The 16,076-nt window shown below is 39.5% G+C and overlaps 1 protein-coding gene across 8 annotated transcripts in view; it reads right to left on the bottom strand.

Annotated features, from left to right (window-relative positions):
* CD109 (CD109 molecule) overlaps positions 1–16,076 on the bottom strand; it is a 151,858-nt gene that overhangs the window by 108,641 nt on the left and 27,141 nt on the right. For all 8 annotated transcript variants that reach the window (XM_045057740.1, XM_045057742.1, XM_023254142.2 and 5 more), the window contains one exon: positions 5,791–5,819. In XM_045057740.1, coding sequence (XP_044913675.1) covers positions 5,791–5,819 — 29 coding nt within the window. The remainder of the gene's footprint in view (positions 1–5,790; positions 5,820–16,076) is intronic.

The following is a 16,076-nucleotide window of genomic DNA, read 5'->3' as shown; positions in this document are numbered from 1 at the left end:
TCATGAGTTCAAGCCCTGCACTGGTCTCTGCACTGAGCATGGAGCCTGCTTGGGACTCAATCTCTCCCTCCCTCTCTGCTCCTCCCTGGCTTGCTTTCTCCCTCTCTCTCAAAAAATAAGTAAATAAACATAAAAATTTTTTTAAATAAGATCAATTAATGGATGGAGAGACAGATGGATGGATAGATATGAAATAGAGCAAGTATAGGGGCGCCTGGGTGGCGCAGTCGGTTAAGCGTCCGACTTCAGCCAGGTCACGATCTCGCGGTCCGTGAGTTCGAGCCCCGCGTCAGGCTCTGGGCTGATGGCTCAGAGCCTGGAGCCTGTTTCTGATTCTGTGTCTCCCTCTCTCTCTGCCCCTCCCCCATTCATGCTCTGTCTCTCTCTGTCCCAAAAATAAATAAAAATGTTGAAAAAAAATTAAAAAAAAAAAAAGAAATAGAGCAAGTATAGTAAAGCATTAATGGTAGATTCTGAGTGCTGGATACAGAAGTGCTCACTACAAAATTCTTTCAAGTTTTTTTTATATTGAAAAAAATTCTTTTTTTTTTTTAATTTTTTTTTAACGTTTATTCATTTTTCAGAGACAGAGACAGAGCATGAGTGGGGAAGGGGCAAAGAGAGAGGGAGACACAGAATCTGAAGCAGGCTCCAGGCTCGCAGCTGTCAGCACAGAGCCTGACGTGGGGCTCGAACTCACGAACCGTGAGATCATGACCTGAGCCGAAGTCAGACGCTCAACCGACTGAGCCACCCAGGCGCCCCTATATTGAAAAAATTCTTAATAAAATGTTAGAAGAACAATCAGTAGCATCACATTTACATAACTTCTAGTGCCAATTTTTGCTTTTCTTCAATAAATGTTTATTGAGCACCTCCTAGCTCCAAATTGTTCTAAGTCCTTGGAATACAACATAAGCCAAAGATGTGTGCCCTAGTAAGGCTAAGAGTCTAGCTTGGAACTTGCATTCTTATATTCTATTTTCCCAAATGATACTTCAGTTCTCAGATTCTTTTAAATAGATACTTTAATACTATAAGCAGAAAATTAAATATGCCAGCATATCATATATATGGCAAAGGTTCATAAATACTTTATATTTAAATAATGATATTTGATGGGATTGCTTTTTATGATTTGGATATAGTTTGATCATTTTTAGTGGCACAGAGCCTCCAGAACTGATAGTAGATTGAAGATTTACGTCAAATTAATAATTCAGAGGCACAAAACTAAAGAGCCCTATTTAACCATGAGAATGCCAAATAAAAAAGCAGAAGTAACACAGACGTGTTCAAAAACACAATCTCTGTGCCCTACTCCACCCTCCATCAGGGAGCTGGCATCGCCTCAGGAGGAGACAGTACTATCTTCATGCTCCTTTCAGCTACCCCAAGTAATTTGCTTTTTTAGCTGCCCCATTTGAAACCCTGCCCACCCTCCATATGTAAGATTTAGGTGATTCAGGATCCTCAAAGCCTCAGTGTTATTCCCAGGGCTGGAAAGTCAGAGATTACAAAAGAACTTGGTGTATCAGTAGACCAGAGGTGACTCTATAAACCATGAGGCATCACCATACGCCTTGTGGTGTCACTGCCGACTCTGCATGGCACTAAGGATGCTGAGCTGTGGTAGAGAGCTTGACCCTCCACTGTTAACAGTAGAAGGACATAACGTGAAAGAAAATGAAGAAAATAATGTGGATTTTCAGCAATCTTTACGAAGGTTTTTCTCTGTATCAGACCTAGAATGGGTTGTAACCTGCTCCCCACAGTGGAGAGGCCACCAGAAGGTGTTAAAGGCGCTTGTATCTCTACTGATCCTTCTGCCTCCTTGGGGTCCCAGTTACTGAAAGAGTTCCAGGGATTGGTAATAAAGAGGTTCCCTCATCAGAGACTTCCCATGCCCTTCTCTTATGCAAGAACCAGTTATCTACCCACGGGGATTCTGCAGTTTCACATGTTGAGCTGAGCGCCGAGGGCTGGAAAAAGACAGTTCCCACAGACGGACACTGCCTGGCAGCAGTACATCAAGGTGCTTTGATCAGCCAAGTACCAATTGGCACCTGAGTGGCGCATGCTCATTATGCTAAGTCTATTCTATGTATACATAAATGCAAATTTCCTGAGTAAATGATTGCTCTTTGCCCAGGGTATTTAAGGCAAGTGTGCTCAAAAAGGTCCTTGGGGAGGGACTCCTGGCTGGCTCAGACAGTGGAACTAATGACTTTTGGTTAGGGTTGTGAGTTCAAGTGCCATGTTGGGTGTAGGGTTTACTTAAAAATAAAATAGAAATAAATAAAAATTGGGGCGCCTGGGTGGTTCAGTCAGCTAGGCGTCTGACTTCAGCTCAGGCCATGGTCTTATCACTCATGAGTTCGAGCTCGCATGGGGCTCTCTGCTGTCAGTGTGGAGCCGGCTTCAGTTCCTGTCTCCCTCTCCTTTTCCCCGCCCCAGCTCCTGCCTTCTCTCTGTCTCAAAGGTAAATAAAAACATTAAAAAAAATTTTTTAATAAAAATAAATAAAAATTTACAAAAGATCCTTGGTGGGCAAAGAACTAATCTGGGATGACTAAAACCATTTAACCTCTGAAAGATGAATTATCAAGGAAACGGAAACAACAAAATAGGATTTATCCTACTCTACTTCATTAATTACTTATAATTACTAAAATAAGGAGAGATTTCAAATAACTTTCAAAATAAAATTGAGGGATTTAAGATGAGTTTCTATTTAAAATACATTTTTAAAATGTTAATTATACATAAAATAAACTTCAAAACATTCCTAACTTTAAAAACCCCTCCCTCATGTTAAGTTGGATTTACTTACAGAGAATAAAAGAAATTTGCCTAAAACATTTTCTGCAAAAAAATAACCTTTATACTAAGCATCAATCATTTTTATTTACTTCTTATTAAAAGTTGATTTTAGTGTATCAAAAATAGAAACAATGAGCTAATCAGATATTAAAAACCATTTGTTTTAATGAAGTCAAAATATTTACATTTTACAGCAAAAATTCATGAGAACCTCAAAAAACAATCTGAAATATTACAAACATCAGAATGCAAGTGCACACTCTGAAAGCTGAGCCTATTTTAACTGACAACTCATAACAACGCAGAACTTTCTATTTTTGCCAAGCATTATCAAATTTTCCCAGACACACTTTACGACTAGTCTTTAAATTTTTGTTTTACTAGAAAAGGGATATAATGTCTAAGAAAGCCTTCAATAGGTAATTGCTATATCTATCTACAATAGAAATGGCATTACTGGGAAAGACAAATACAGGATTTGGAGTTAGCATTTCCCATAGGTAAGGATTAAAAGAATAATAGCAGCCAAAGCCCAGTTAATGATAGTTTGGACAAGTGCAATTTATAATAAACTGACATTACTGGAACAATCCCAAGCCTGATGCCTTCTCTTTCCAGCCTTTCTACACTTCCAGCCTGTGTAACTATAGGCTTCTCTGATGAAACCAGACAGTTGTACTTTAAGCTGTGGTTTCTGAACTTAAATCCCACCCCCTTCTGCTACAGGACAATTCTATTACACAGGATTTATTTTAAGCTTCTCATTGGAATACTCTTTCAACACCATCATGGCCAGCATCTATTATTTTAGGGTACATAAACGCAATGTAATGTTTTATTACCACTGAGATTGGGCTCTCCCCCCATTTCCACCTGCTTTGCCTCTCTTTCCCTAGTTCCTATTCAACAATAGAAAAGCAGTTATATTTCTTAAGAGGGAAAGTACAAACATAATAGGTAAGAAGCAACAGCTATGGTACATAAGTAATGTTTATAAAGTACTATTTGGTAGCACTACATTTTCTAGGAATACCATCCCCTACCACCACCCCTGCAAAAACTAATGTGCTTTCTGAATGTGCTTGATAAGTAACCTTCAAGAAGTAATGGGGGAACCTGGCTCATCAGTTAGTGCTAATCCTACATTAAGTATGTAAAGTATCAGGGCCCAAGTTGTTGAAAAGAAACCACAGGCCCAAGGTGGAGTCATTTGATCCCAGAACAGAAAATCAGGACTTAACTGCAGTTTCAACCTCTCCAGGAGTGGAATTTTAAGCCAATCAATCTGGAACTTTCTGACAAGCACCAATGAGGTAATCTGTCACATGGGCCCTCTCCCCCACCCCCACCCCACCCAAAGGAAGATGAGGTAATCTGCAGGATAAGACCCCATGCCCTTCCCTTGCCTGGAACAATCCTTTCTTTTCTTTTGCTAATAACTTCCTTGCCCCACCTTCCTTCCTACAAAAACCTTCCGTGTTGTACAACTCTTTGGAGCTCCCCTCTGCTTGCTAGGTGGGATCCTGCCCAATTCATGAATCTCTTAATAAAGCCAATTAGATCTTCAAATTTACCGGGTGAAATTTTGTTTTTTAACAAAGTCATTAGTCAACTGTTCTCAGAAAAGTATACCAAATTGCATCTCTTGTTGGATGCTGTGGTCTACTTTCTCTACAGTACATTCAAAGTGTGAAGCTCCAAAATAAAACATGGTAATAAAAGTACAAACTTCCAAATCAAAGCTATGAGAAGCAGGATCAGTTCACAAACAGCATTTAATCACCAGGTTTTACGACTTTCTCAACAAAATAATAACCCCTTTTCACTTCCATAGCAAATTTTACAGCACTTTCACATCTCATTTCACCTCCAGGGTAAAGTACCCCCTATGAAGGAAGCAGTCACTTTATCCCCTTTTCCAGAGCTAGGACAAGGGTGGGGTGAGTGAGACCCTTGCCTCTGGTGCAAAACTTAAGGAGGAGCCAAAAAAATCAGTAATCAAGATAAGTAAATTTTTAATATTTTAAAATAGAAAAGGTAGTGCAAAAAATTAAATTATGAACACAAAAATTTTTAACAAAGACAGGATCAATATCACCAATGTCTCAGGCTTCAATATGGCTCAGCGTGACCCTCCACTTTCTAGGACAGGGAAACCGAGGGACAGAGTGTTAATTTCACACTCAAAACTTTGAGGTTCAGTAAGGCAGAAACGGCACCAAACCAGCCCAGGTTTCTTGGCAACACTCCAGGAAGGTTTCCCCAGTGAAGTTCCCTGTTTCACAAGCAAAAAATCTTTGCTATGAGTTTGAAGAGGCTAATAACCGATCTCCCTGAAGTAACATTCTTTAAAAAATTTTTTTTAATGTTTATTCATTTTTGAGAGAGAGGGAGAGAGAGAGAGAGAGAGAGAGAATGAGCGGGGGAGGGACCGAGAGAGAGAGGGGGACAGAGGATCCAAAGTGGGGCTCGAAGCTGACAGCAGAGAGCCAATGCAGGGCTTGAACTCACAAACTGTGAGATTGTGACCTAAGCTGAAGTCGGGCACTCAACCGATGAGCCACCAAGTGCCCCTAAAGTAACATTATTCTATTTTTTTTATAATTTTTTTTTTAGTGTTTATTTATTATTGACAGAGAGAGACAGAGCATGAGCAGGGGAGGAGCAGAGAGAGGGAGACACAGAATCTGAAACTGGCTCCAGGCTCTGAGCTGTCAGCACAGAGCCCAAGGTGGGGCTCGAACTCACAGACAGCGAGATCATGACCCGAGCCGAAGTCGGATGCTCAACTGACTGAGCCACCCAGGCACCCCAAAGTAACATTATTCTTAATTTAAAGGTGAAACTGAACTCAAGACAAACTCACAAGAAACATAAATTGATATAAAAGTCAACAAAATATTAATTTATTTGTCTCATCAATGCAATGTATATTTCTGAAACCAAATTTTTTAAATGGATACTTACTGATGGAAGAGTAAGTGTCTTGAAAGAGCCTAAAAGCAAAACAGGGAAGAAAATAGAGTCATAATTGGAATATGATGATATAATACAAAACTCCCAAGAATCTCCTAAATACTCTTTCAGATGTGGAAAGAATCATAAGCTTACAGAATCACAAACTTATTTGGCCAAAACAAAACAATTTTATTAAATCCCAGAACACCTGAGAGATTATTACATATCCTTGTGCTGAAGAATTAAGGAAAGTGGAGCCAGACTTAAAAGGCTATCAGTGGGTGAACCCCCCCCAAAAAATTAGTTTAAGTTCTGCTTCTCTTTTCCATTATCATTTTTGTTCATTGTTGCTGCTACTCTTGTTGCTGCTTTCAGGTTATACACATTTGAGGGACGCTTCAATCGGTGTTGAGGAAGAACCTAAGGTTTATTTCTTACGTTCTCAGACCCTCATGATAAAAGAAGAAAAGGAAGGCATTAGTCATGTCAGGGGTGAGCTGGGACTCATAACTGACTCACTGGTATTAGAGTGAGGCAGACTTTTTTTTTCATGTAAAGTTTCTAAACATAGGACTTCTAATTTAATTCATGCCAATTTCTCATCAGATCTAATTATTTCAAGGGAAAAAAAAATGTTTCAAGTTAAAAACAAAAGAATACTTATCCAAAGTTCCCATTTAAGTGACATGAGTTCAGAGGTGGTGACAGGCCTCACAGTTCCTTCATTTTTTTTTCAACGTTTATTTATTTTTTTGGGGGGACAGAGAGAGACAGAGCATGAACGGGGGAGGGGCAGAGAGAGAGGGAGACACAGAATCGGAAACAGGCTCCAGGCTCCAGGCTCCGAGCCATCAGCCCAGAGCCTGATGCAGGGCTCGAACTCACGGACGGCGAGATCGTGACCTGGCTGAAGTCGGACGCTTAACCGACTGCGCCACCCAGGCGCCCCACACAGTTCCTTCCTTTAAGAAATATTTGTGAATATTTAAGAATTTTTACCACAATGACAAGACAGACACAGCCCCCATCCTCCTGGAAGCCACATGTGTCTATCCTGTAGGAACGGACAGACGCTAGAGCACAGCACAGTACAGAGCAGGGGTTCAACAAGTGGCCTCTCGAATTAGACTACATCAGTTCTAAAATGAATCAACCATGTGCTCACCCCATCCTTGAAAAAGTTACCTGATTATCCAGGCTCCATTTTTTCATCCATAACATGAGCATGCTAATTAATAATAGTACCAATCTCACAAGGTGGTTGTGAAGAATAAGTACGTTGATATCTGTAAAGTGGATAGAACAATGTCTGCCACACAGGAAACACTTCATAACTGTAAGTCATTATAGTGCCAGAAAACCCGAAGAGCTATCCACTGGGGATGTCAGCATGCCTCTACAGCAAGGTCTTCAAATTGTTACAATGGAGAACTGAGTCAATTAGGACATATTATCAATGTCAAGTTAGAGGATCAAGTTACATATATGTACTTTCTCAACCAAAATATTAAGTATTAGAAAACCTTAATTCCTTAGATTTGCTCAATGAAATAGAAGAAATAAAGCTAATACATGTCCTGCCTGCCTACATCCTTATAAATGGTCTTGTACAACCCCCGATGTGCATACACCCACTTTGAAGACCACTACCCCAATGGGCCTCCATGAAATACAAATATGTTTTCAGCAGCAGATAAGCAATTCATCAAAATCATTTATCCCCTAGCAAAAATCAGTTTATCCGATAACTGTCGCCATAGAAAGCAAAGAGCAAGACTCTTAAATAATAGGACAAAGGACAAAAAGTGTCTTGAAAAGGAGAAGAAGGAGAAACAACTGAACAGATATAACTCGACATGGAAGGGCTGCAATAAAGATAGGGCAGAGACCACCTCAGAGGGATCAGGGGAAGGCACTTAGAGAAAATGATGCCAGAGTCTAGGGTTGTAGGATAAAGGAAAATTAGCCAGATGCGAAAGAAAGGGAAGAGTTTCCAGGCAGAGCAGCAGCAAGTGCAAAAGAGTGGAGGTCAGCATGAGTCTACAGAAGCAAAGAGCTGGCAAAGAGAGGATTATAGAGATGAGGCTGGACCAAATCATGAAAGGCCTTTTACACAGCGTGAGTCCTTGCCAGGATCATTCCAGGTTCTGCTGCTCTCCCGGCATCCTGAGTTAGCATTTGTCCTGAATCTTTTCGGAGCAGCAAAATATCAATATGAGATGGGTTTAATGTGCACAAGATTTAACTCTGAAATACTATAGTCATGCTTTGGGAATATCTCAACTTGTGGGAAGAAACATCTCATCAAGTTCTTATTTTTAATGAGATGGGCATATTCTATACTGAACTGAAGAGAAACTGAGAAGCCCTATGATATTGCAGCAACTAAGTTTGGTGAGACATTCAAAAGCACCATAAATACAGACAATTTACTGGACAAGTTTTGTGTTGTAAAAATATTTGCTGAAGGGAGTCATGGTACTCTCCAGGCAAAAAGACAAACCCTGTAACATATTTGAACTGAAACATTTAAATAGTTCAATATGGGGGTAACGAGGGAACTGAGAATATCCTCCACACAGCAGAATTTACTCTGATCTTAACACATACCTCAGCATATGTGAAGAGAGTGTGTTCTCAATTAAAAATGTACCAACAATGAACAAGTGGAATTGGAAATTAAAAATAACACCATTTACATTAGCATACCAAACAAAGAAATACTTAGGTTTAAACCTAACAAAATGGTTACGATACCTATATGAGGAAAGTACTCTGGTAAATGAAATCAAGGAAGGATTAAATAATTGAAGAGATATTCAATGTTCACGGACAGAAAGACTCAATACTGTCAAGACGTCAGTTCTTCCGAACTTGAGCCATAGATGCAACGCAATCCTAATCAAAATCCCATAAAGTTATTTTATGGAAATCAACAAATTGATTCTAAAGTTTATGTGGAGACGCAAAGGACCCAGGATAGCCATTACAATACTGAAGGAGAACAAAGTTGGAGGATTGATGCTACCAAGTCTAAAACTTACCGTAAAGCTATAGTAACCAAGGCAGCGTGGTACTGGCAAAAGACAGGCAAACTGATTAATGGAACAGAAGATAGAGCCCATAAATAGACCCCTACTAATATGGTTGAGTGATCTCTGACAAATGAGCAAAAGCAATCCAATGGAGCAAAGCTGTCTCTTCAAAAAGTAATGCTGGAACAATGGACATCTACATACAAAAAAGTGAATCTAGACAGACCTTACCCCCTTCACAAATATTAACTCAAAACGGATCATAGACTTAAATATAAAATGAAAAACTATAAAATTCCTAGAATATAGCATAGGAGAAAACCTAGATGACCTTGGTCTTTTTCTGTATAACACCAAAGATGCAATCCATTAAAGAAATAATTCATAAGCTGGACTTCATCAAAACCAAAAACTTCTGCTATGCAAACGACAACATCAACACAATGAGAAGATAAGCTACAGATTGGAAGAAATATTTGCAAAAGACACACCTGATAAAGGACTGTATTCCAAAGTATGCAAAGAACTTTAAAAACTCAACAATAAGGGGCACCTGGGTGGCTCAGTCAGTTAAGCATCTGACTTCAGCTCAGGTCATTATCCCACAGTTTGTGAGTTTTAGCCCCGAATCGGTCTCTGTGCTGACAGGTCAGAGCCTGGAGCCTGCTTCGGATTTTGTGTGTCTCTTTCTCTCTGCCCCTCCCCCGCGCGTACAGGCGCGCTCGCTCTCGCTCTCTCTCTCTCTCTCAAAAATAAACATTAAGAAAATGTTTTTAATAAATAAATAAACATTTTTAAAAAATAAAACTCAACAATAAGAAAACAAATAACTCGACTAGAAAATGGGCCAAAATATTAATAGACAACTCAGCAAAGAAGATACACAGATGGCAAGTAAGCATAAGAGAAGATGCTCCACATCATAAAGAAATGCAACTGAAGCAATAAGATACCAGTACGCTGGTATCAGTCATTGACAACATCAAATGCTGGCCAGGATGTGGAGCAACAGGAGCTCTCACTCACTGCTGGTTTGCAACGCAAAATGATACAGCCACTTAGGAAGACAGTTTGGCAATTTCTTACAAAACTGAACATACTTTTACCATATGATCCAGCAATCACATTCCTTGGCATTTACTCAAGAGTTGAAAACTTATGACCACACAAAAATCTGCACACAGATATTTACAGCAGCTTTATTAATAATTGCCAAAGCTTAGAAGCAACCAAGTTTCCTTTAGTCGGTGAGTGGATAAATAAACTGTGATACATCCAGACAATGTAATATTATTCAGCTCTAAAAATAAATGAGCTAACAGACCATGAAAAGACATGGAGGAACCTTAAGTGCATATTACTAAGCCAAAGAAGCAATCTGAAAAGGCTACATACTATACAATTCCAACTAAATGACAGCTGGAAAAAGCAAAACCATGGATACAATAAAAAGATCAGGTTGCTGCAAGGTGGCATAGAAAGATGAATAGGCAGAACACAGAGGGTTTTCAGGGCAGTGAAAATACTCTGTATGATATTATAATGATGGACATATGCCATTATACATTTGCCAAAACCCATAGAATATACAATGCCAAGAATGAACCCTAAGGTAAATGATGGACTTTGGTTGTTTATGATGTGTCAGTGTAAGTTCATCCTTGCTAAAAAAAAAATATGTACCATTCTGGTTAGTGATGTTGATAATAGGGGAGGCTAGGCATATATAGGTACAGGGATAATAAGAGAACTCTGCCAAAAAAAAAAGTCTTTATTTGAATGTTCAAATTGTCTGATCATTCCATTATATATATTTGTATAAATTATATAAATATAAATATATATAAATAAAATATTATACAAATAATAATATAGTAAAACCTTGGTTTGCGAACATAATTCATTCCGGAAACATGCTTGTAATCCAAAGGACTTGTATATCAAAGCGAATTTCAAGAACCATTGGCTCGGTTGTGATCATGTGACATTCGGGATCACGTACTACTCCTATTGTAAAACATCGCTCATTTATCAAGTCAAATTTTTTTAGAAAAGTTTGCTCATCTTGCAGAACACTCAGAAAGACTTACATGCAATCCAATGCTTTAATGTATATATAACGGAACGGTGAAAATACTTGAATGTTCAAATAAGTTATGGATTATAACCTACTGAATAAAGAGTCAATGTGCTCATGCTGCCCTATAAGTAAATAGATGAGTGAAAGAAGAAGAAAAGGTTCTTCTTTATCATAAAATTCCAACTAATAAACACAGAAGGAATCATGGAATTAGAAAATTTCACAACTATCATGGTAATAATTGATTCAGCGATAATCATCAATCTTGTGTGTGCAAGCTGGATGAGACTCGTGAGAAATAATGAGCTATTGTTGTCCTAAACTACTAAGTTTTGGGGTGGTTCAATCACAGAAATGGATGACTGGAATACTCTTGAAATAAAAAGAGTAACTAGCAAACCTCTAAAGGTATAGAGTCAAACACAATAGCCTGTAGCCATAGTGGCTATTGAAATGAGCAATTGAAATGTGCTACAAATACAAAATGCACCCATATTTGTAAGACTTAAAAAAGTAAAAGTATATAAACTATCTCAGTAATAATTTTATAATTACTACATGTTGATAATATTTTATGAATTACTGGGTTAAACAAAAAATATTAAAATTAATTTTTTAATTAATTTTTTTAAGTTGGACTCCACCCAGCATGGAGTCCAACACATGCTCAAACTCATGACCATGAGATCAAGACCCAAGCTGAAATTAAGAGTCAGACACTTAACTGACTGAGCCACCCAGGCGCCCCTAAAATTGATTTCACCTCAATTTTTTTACCTTTTTTTTAAAGATCTTATTTTTAAGTAATCCCCACAGCCAACATGGGGCTCAAACTCACAACCTCAAGATCAATAGTTGCATGATCCACTGACTGAGCCAGTCAGGCGCCCCCCCCACACTTTTTTTAACTTTTCTAATATGGTTACTAGAAAATGCTATTACATGAGTGGTAGCACCATACTTGTATTGGACAACGTTGGTGTAGAGGATGGAAGACTCACATTTTTGCTGAGAAGCAATAAAACAACGAACGGGTCTGACTGCATACAACTTTTAAGTTTGGTGAATAAAATAATAACAGATACTATTTATAGTGTTATAAAAGCATTACATATTTTAGCAGATCTAATTGGCATCATAATCTTATTAAGTATTATTATCCTTCTTTTACAAATGAGAACCCTGAGTCACAGAGGCATTAAGTGACTTGCCCAAGGTCATACAGAAAAGAATAACAGAGCCAACATTCTAACACAGGCAGGCTGCCTCTTGGATCTGAACTGTAAATCACCACTCTCGGGGCATCTGGGTGGCTCAGTCAGTTAAGTGTCCGACTTCAGCTCAGGTCATGATCTCGCAGTCCCTGAGTTCGAGCCCTGCGTCAGGCTCTCTGCTATCAGCTCAGAATCCGCTTCAGATCTTCTGTCTCCCTCTCTCTCTACCTCTCCCCCACTGGTGCTTTTTCTCTGTCTCAAAAATAAATAAACATTTTTTTTTAAAAATCACCACTCTCAGGACAAGAACAGCAGCTGTACCTCTGTTCTTTTACCCTGCGTACCTTTGATTATTGTAAAGGTTCCCCAGCCTAGAGAGCCTCTTTGTGCACGTTATCACCACTCAAAATCTCCATTACCTGTGGCTCCTCTCCTCAACTCTATGCTAGTCATCAGAGAACCTGGGGATTCTCTTTCATCCATGTTTCTCCCAACCCTTAGAGTCACGCTATAAGCACTGAAGTAGCAGGGCTAATTTTAAAATAATTCATGTTATACAAGAACTTCTGAAAAGGAAATAAAAACTTGAAAATTTCCCGACTCTCATAACACTTTCTCACACTAGTTTTGATACATTTGAGGTTTATTTCAATATCTGAAAAATCCCTCTTCAAAGGAAAGTTAAATAATCACATCTGTCTATGGTTGGGATCCCAGGGAAGCCAACGCTGAGATGGTGATTAAAGTGCAAGGGGTTTGGGGAGCTCCGGGGTGGTTCCGTCGGTTAAACACCCACTCTCGATTTCTGCTCAGGTGGTGATCTCATGGTTGTAAGATCGAGCCCTGCTTTGGACTCTGTGCTGGGGGTGGAGTCTGCTTAGGATTCTCTGTCTCCCTCTCTCTCTGCACCCACTCTCTCTCACAATCAACTTTTTTTTTTTTTAAGTGCAAGTGGTTTTGTAGGGAGTGCTCTTGGGATCAGCACCTGGAGAAGGGAAGGGAAAGGAAGGAGAAGGGACAGGAGAGAGAGGGAGGCAGAGCTACAACGCAGGCTCCAGAGGTGTCACAAGAGGCGCTCAGGAGCAGCCATGATCCTTGAGAACTGTCCTGAGTCAGGGGGAGGGGACTGGACACTCACCCAAGGAGGGGTGCCCCTGGGGCAAGGTGATTCCCTTTACCACAGCCAATTCCCAAAGGGGGCTGGCTGTGAAGGCAGTCTGTGGCAACACTGCCAGTAGCTAGAGGGTATGAGTCCTTCTTCCCTGAAAGGCTCCATTTGGGAGCATGCACAGCACAGCATCCACCACAATATCCCACATTGGAACAAAATCAAAAAAATTACACTGCAGAAAGCAGGGCCCCAGCAAATCAGTACCCTCGATTATTGAGAGGTATTTATTTTTCATTACTTTAGAATAAATCATCAGGGTTGACTATTTTGTCAGCCAGTGACTTGGAGGAAACAATGTGCTTCCTTTCCATCATGGACTAACATACAGTCTACCTCCATCACCACCAGATTTACAAAGACTGTGTGTGTGTGTGTGTGTGTGTGTGTGTGTGTGTGTGCGCGCGCGCGCGCGCGCGCGCGTGCGCGCGCATTAGGGCAAGGGGCGGGGGATTTATTTTTATCTAAGTGTGACACCAAATAAGGAGAAAGTAAAAAACAGCTGTGAATCTACAATCCAAATAAATCCAGTAAGTTGATTAATTGGAGGGCAAGCATTTCAGCAATTCAAGACGAGCTACCAACCCCCCTTTTTTTTTAATGTAGCTCTTTTGGTCAAACTTTTGAGGGGTTTTCTCATTAGAGAAAAATTGGAAAAGGATGTTGACTGCATGCCTGGGTCCCACTACTCTGACACATGAGAGTGTCTGTGTACAGACCCAGGAAAGACAGAGCCAGAAACAAAAACTGCCCCCAAAAGCTGGAGTGTAGGGGCAGAGACGTCCCACCCACCCCTGATTCTGACTGGATTCAGGGAGTGGCTCAAAGCATGTGTAGAGAGATCCAATTTAAAGCCCACTCACTGCTCTTGTGTGTCCTTATTAAAAGGTCGACTTCAAGTACTTGACATTTTTTTCAACATGTTGTGTTCCTTCTAAATTTACAAATGCAGCTTGGAATTTCCTAGGCACTTACTAAGCCTTATGTGAAAGTCCTACATTCTAGAAATAATTTACACAGTCAAAACATAAAATTGGGAGCAGAGTGGTGGGAGTGCAGATGAGGAATAGTAATCTCTTTCTGTACTGTTGCTAGCTTGAAGATTAAATAGAATTTGCAAATTGTTGTGACCACTTCTGCTCCCTTTTAGCAAGTTTCCATTCAGACACGGGAAACAGTCCCCACCTCTTGAAACACTGCATGGCACTCTTTTAAATCAAAGACTAATGATCCGCTCTGTTATGTGAAGTCCTTCTCAACATTATTGTAGATAAGTCTGCAAAACTCCGCTCATTTTTGTGTATAACCAGAGTCAATCTTTGAACCCTTTCAGATGCTTTCTCCTTCCCATCGCTGCCGAAGCCACTCAAAAGAAACCTTGTTTTAAGGCTTCACAATTGGCACAAGCCTGAGAGCTGGCCATTTGATTTACAAATAGAGTCCAGCTATTTTTAAGTTGTGTAATAAGCATACACAAAAACTAACCTTCCCTTAACTTTTTAAACACACTCTATAATACCATATGCTGCCTCTTCTGACATCTGTGCTCACCAAATAGCTCTGCAGAGAACTGCTGAAGGGAATGGGTAGTGTGTAACTGGAAATCCAATTGGTCCAGAAATATTCTGTATGGGGAAAAAAAAAGAAATAGCTTTTCCACTATATACGTGTGTGTGTGTGTGTGTGTGTGTGTATACTTTTTTTCAACTTGTTCCCATTAAATTTACAAATGCAGCTCAGAATTTCCTAGGCAAATATATGCCTGGCTTAGTATTTACAGCTTAATTATTTTTGGCAACTCTCTGCTATTGAGGAATATATAGTAATAAACTTAAGTATATCACTTTTTTAGCTGAAAACTTTGACCTCTTTACCAAGTTATTACATATTCTCAGTATTCAGCATTTTCTTTGTTCACAGACTGTGAGAATGGGGTTTTCAACTCCAAATCCGTGGAAGACAAAATCTTAAAATATGCTTCTGCTTCACAGTTTAATGTCACTTTAAGGTTAAGTAACTCTTCAGTGAATTCAATCTATACAGAAAAGACAAGCATTTCTAGTAAAACAAAACAAAGCAAATCTCTTTTGGTCCCATATACACCCTTTTAATATTTTTTTTCTCTCCTGCCTCTCCTTACTTACAAACATCTCAATAAACACGAGTTTCATAAATGATGCTTTGTTCCATTTAGACCACTGAGTATAAACAGGTCGAACAAAACCCACTAAAAGTAAAATAAATAAAATGGTACAGTATAAACTAAATGTTAGGTGCGATACATATGAAAAACCAAGAGTCACACAAGACTCTGGGCTACTAAATGTACAGGGCACTTTTGATGTCAGGGTTAGCAAACTACGGTCTACGGGCCAAATGTTGCCCACACCCACTTTCATACAGTTTGTGAACCAAAAATGGTTTTGCATTTGTAAATAGCCGGAAAAAGAAACAGAGTAATATTTCATGACACATGAAAATTATATGAATTCCAAATTCAGTGGCCATAAAGTTCCATGAGGACACTCATTTATTATGCAGTCTATAGCTACTTTGCCTCTACAAAGACAAACAACATAAACCATAAGGCAGCAGATCCTATCATGTTTACCATCTGGCCTTTTACAGAAAAAGTTTACTGAACCCCTATGGTATAATGCTCCTTTTAGGGAGATTTCCTCCTTTCTCAAGGGATAAGAAATAAGGCCCACTCGAAGTCAGAATCGAAGTGCCTCGGTGGCTCAGTCGGTTAAGTCCAGCTCTTGATTTCGACTCGGGCCATGATCTCACGGTTCATG

The sequence above is a fragment of the Felis catus genome, chromosome B2 (assembly GCF_018350175.1).
Source record: "Felis catus isolate Fca126 chromosome B2, F.catus_Fca126_mat1.0, whole genome shotgun sequence".
NCBI lineage: Eukaryota > Metazoa > Chordata > Mammalia > Carnivora > Felidae > Felis > Felis catus.
Note: the sequence above shows the minus strand (reverse complement) of the source record. Positions and strands in the feature narration are given on the sequence as shown.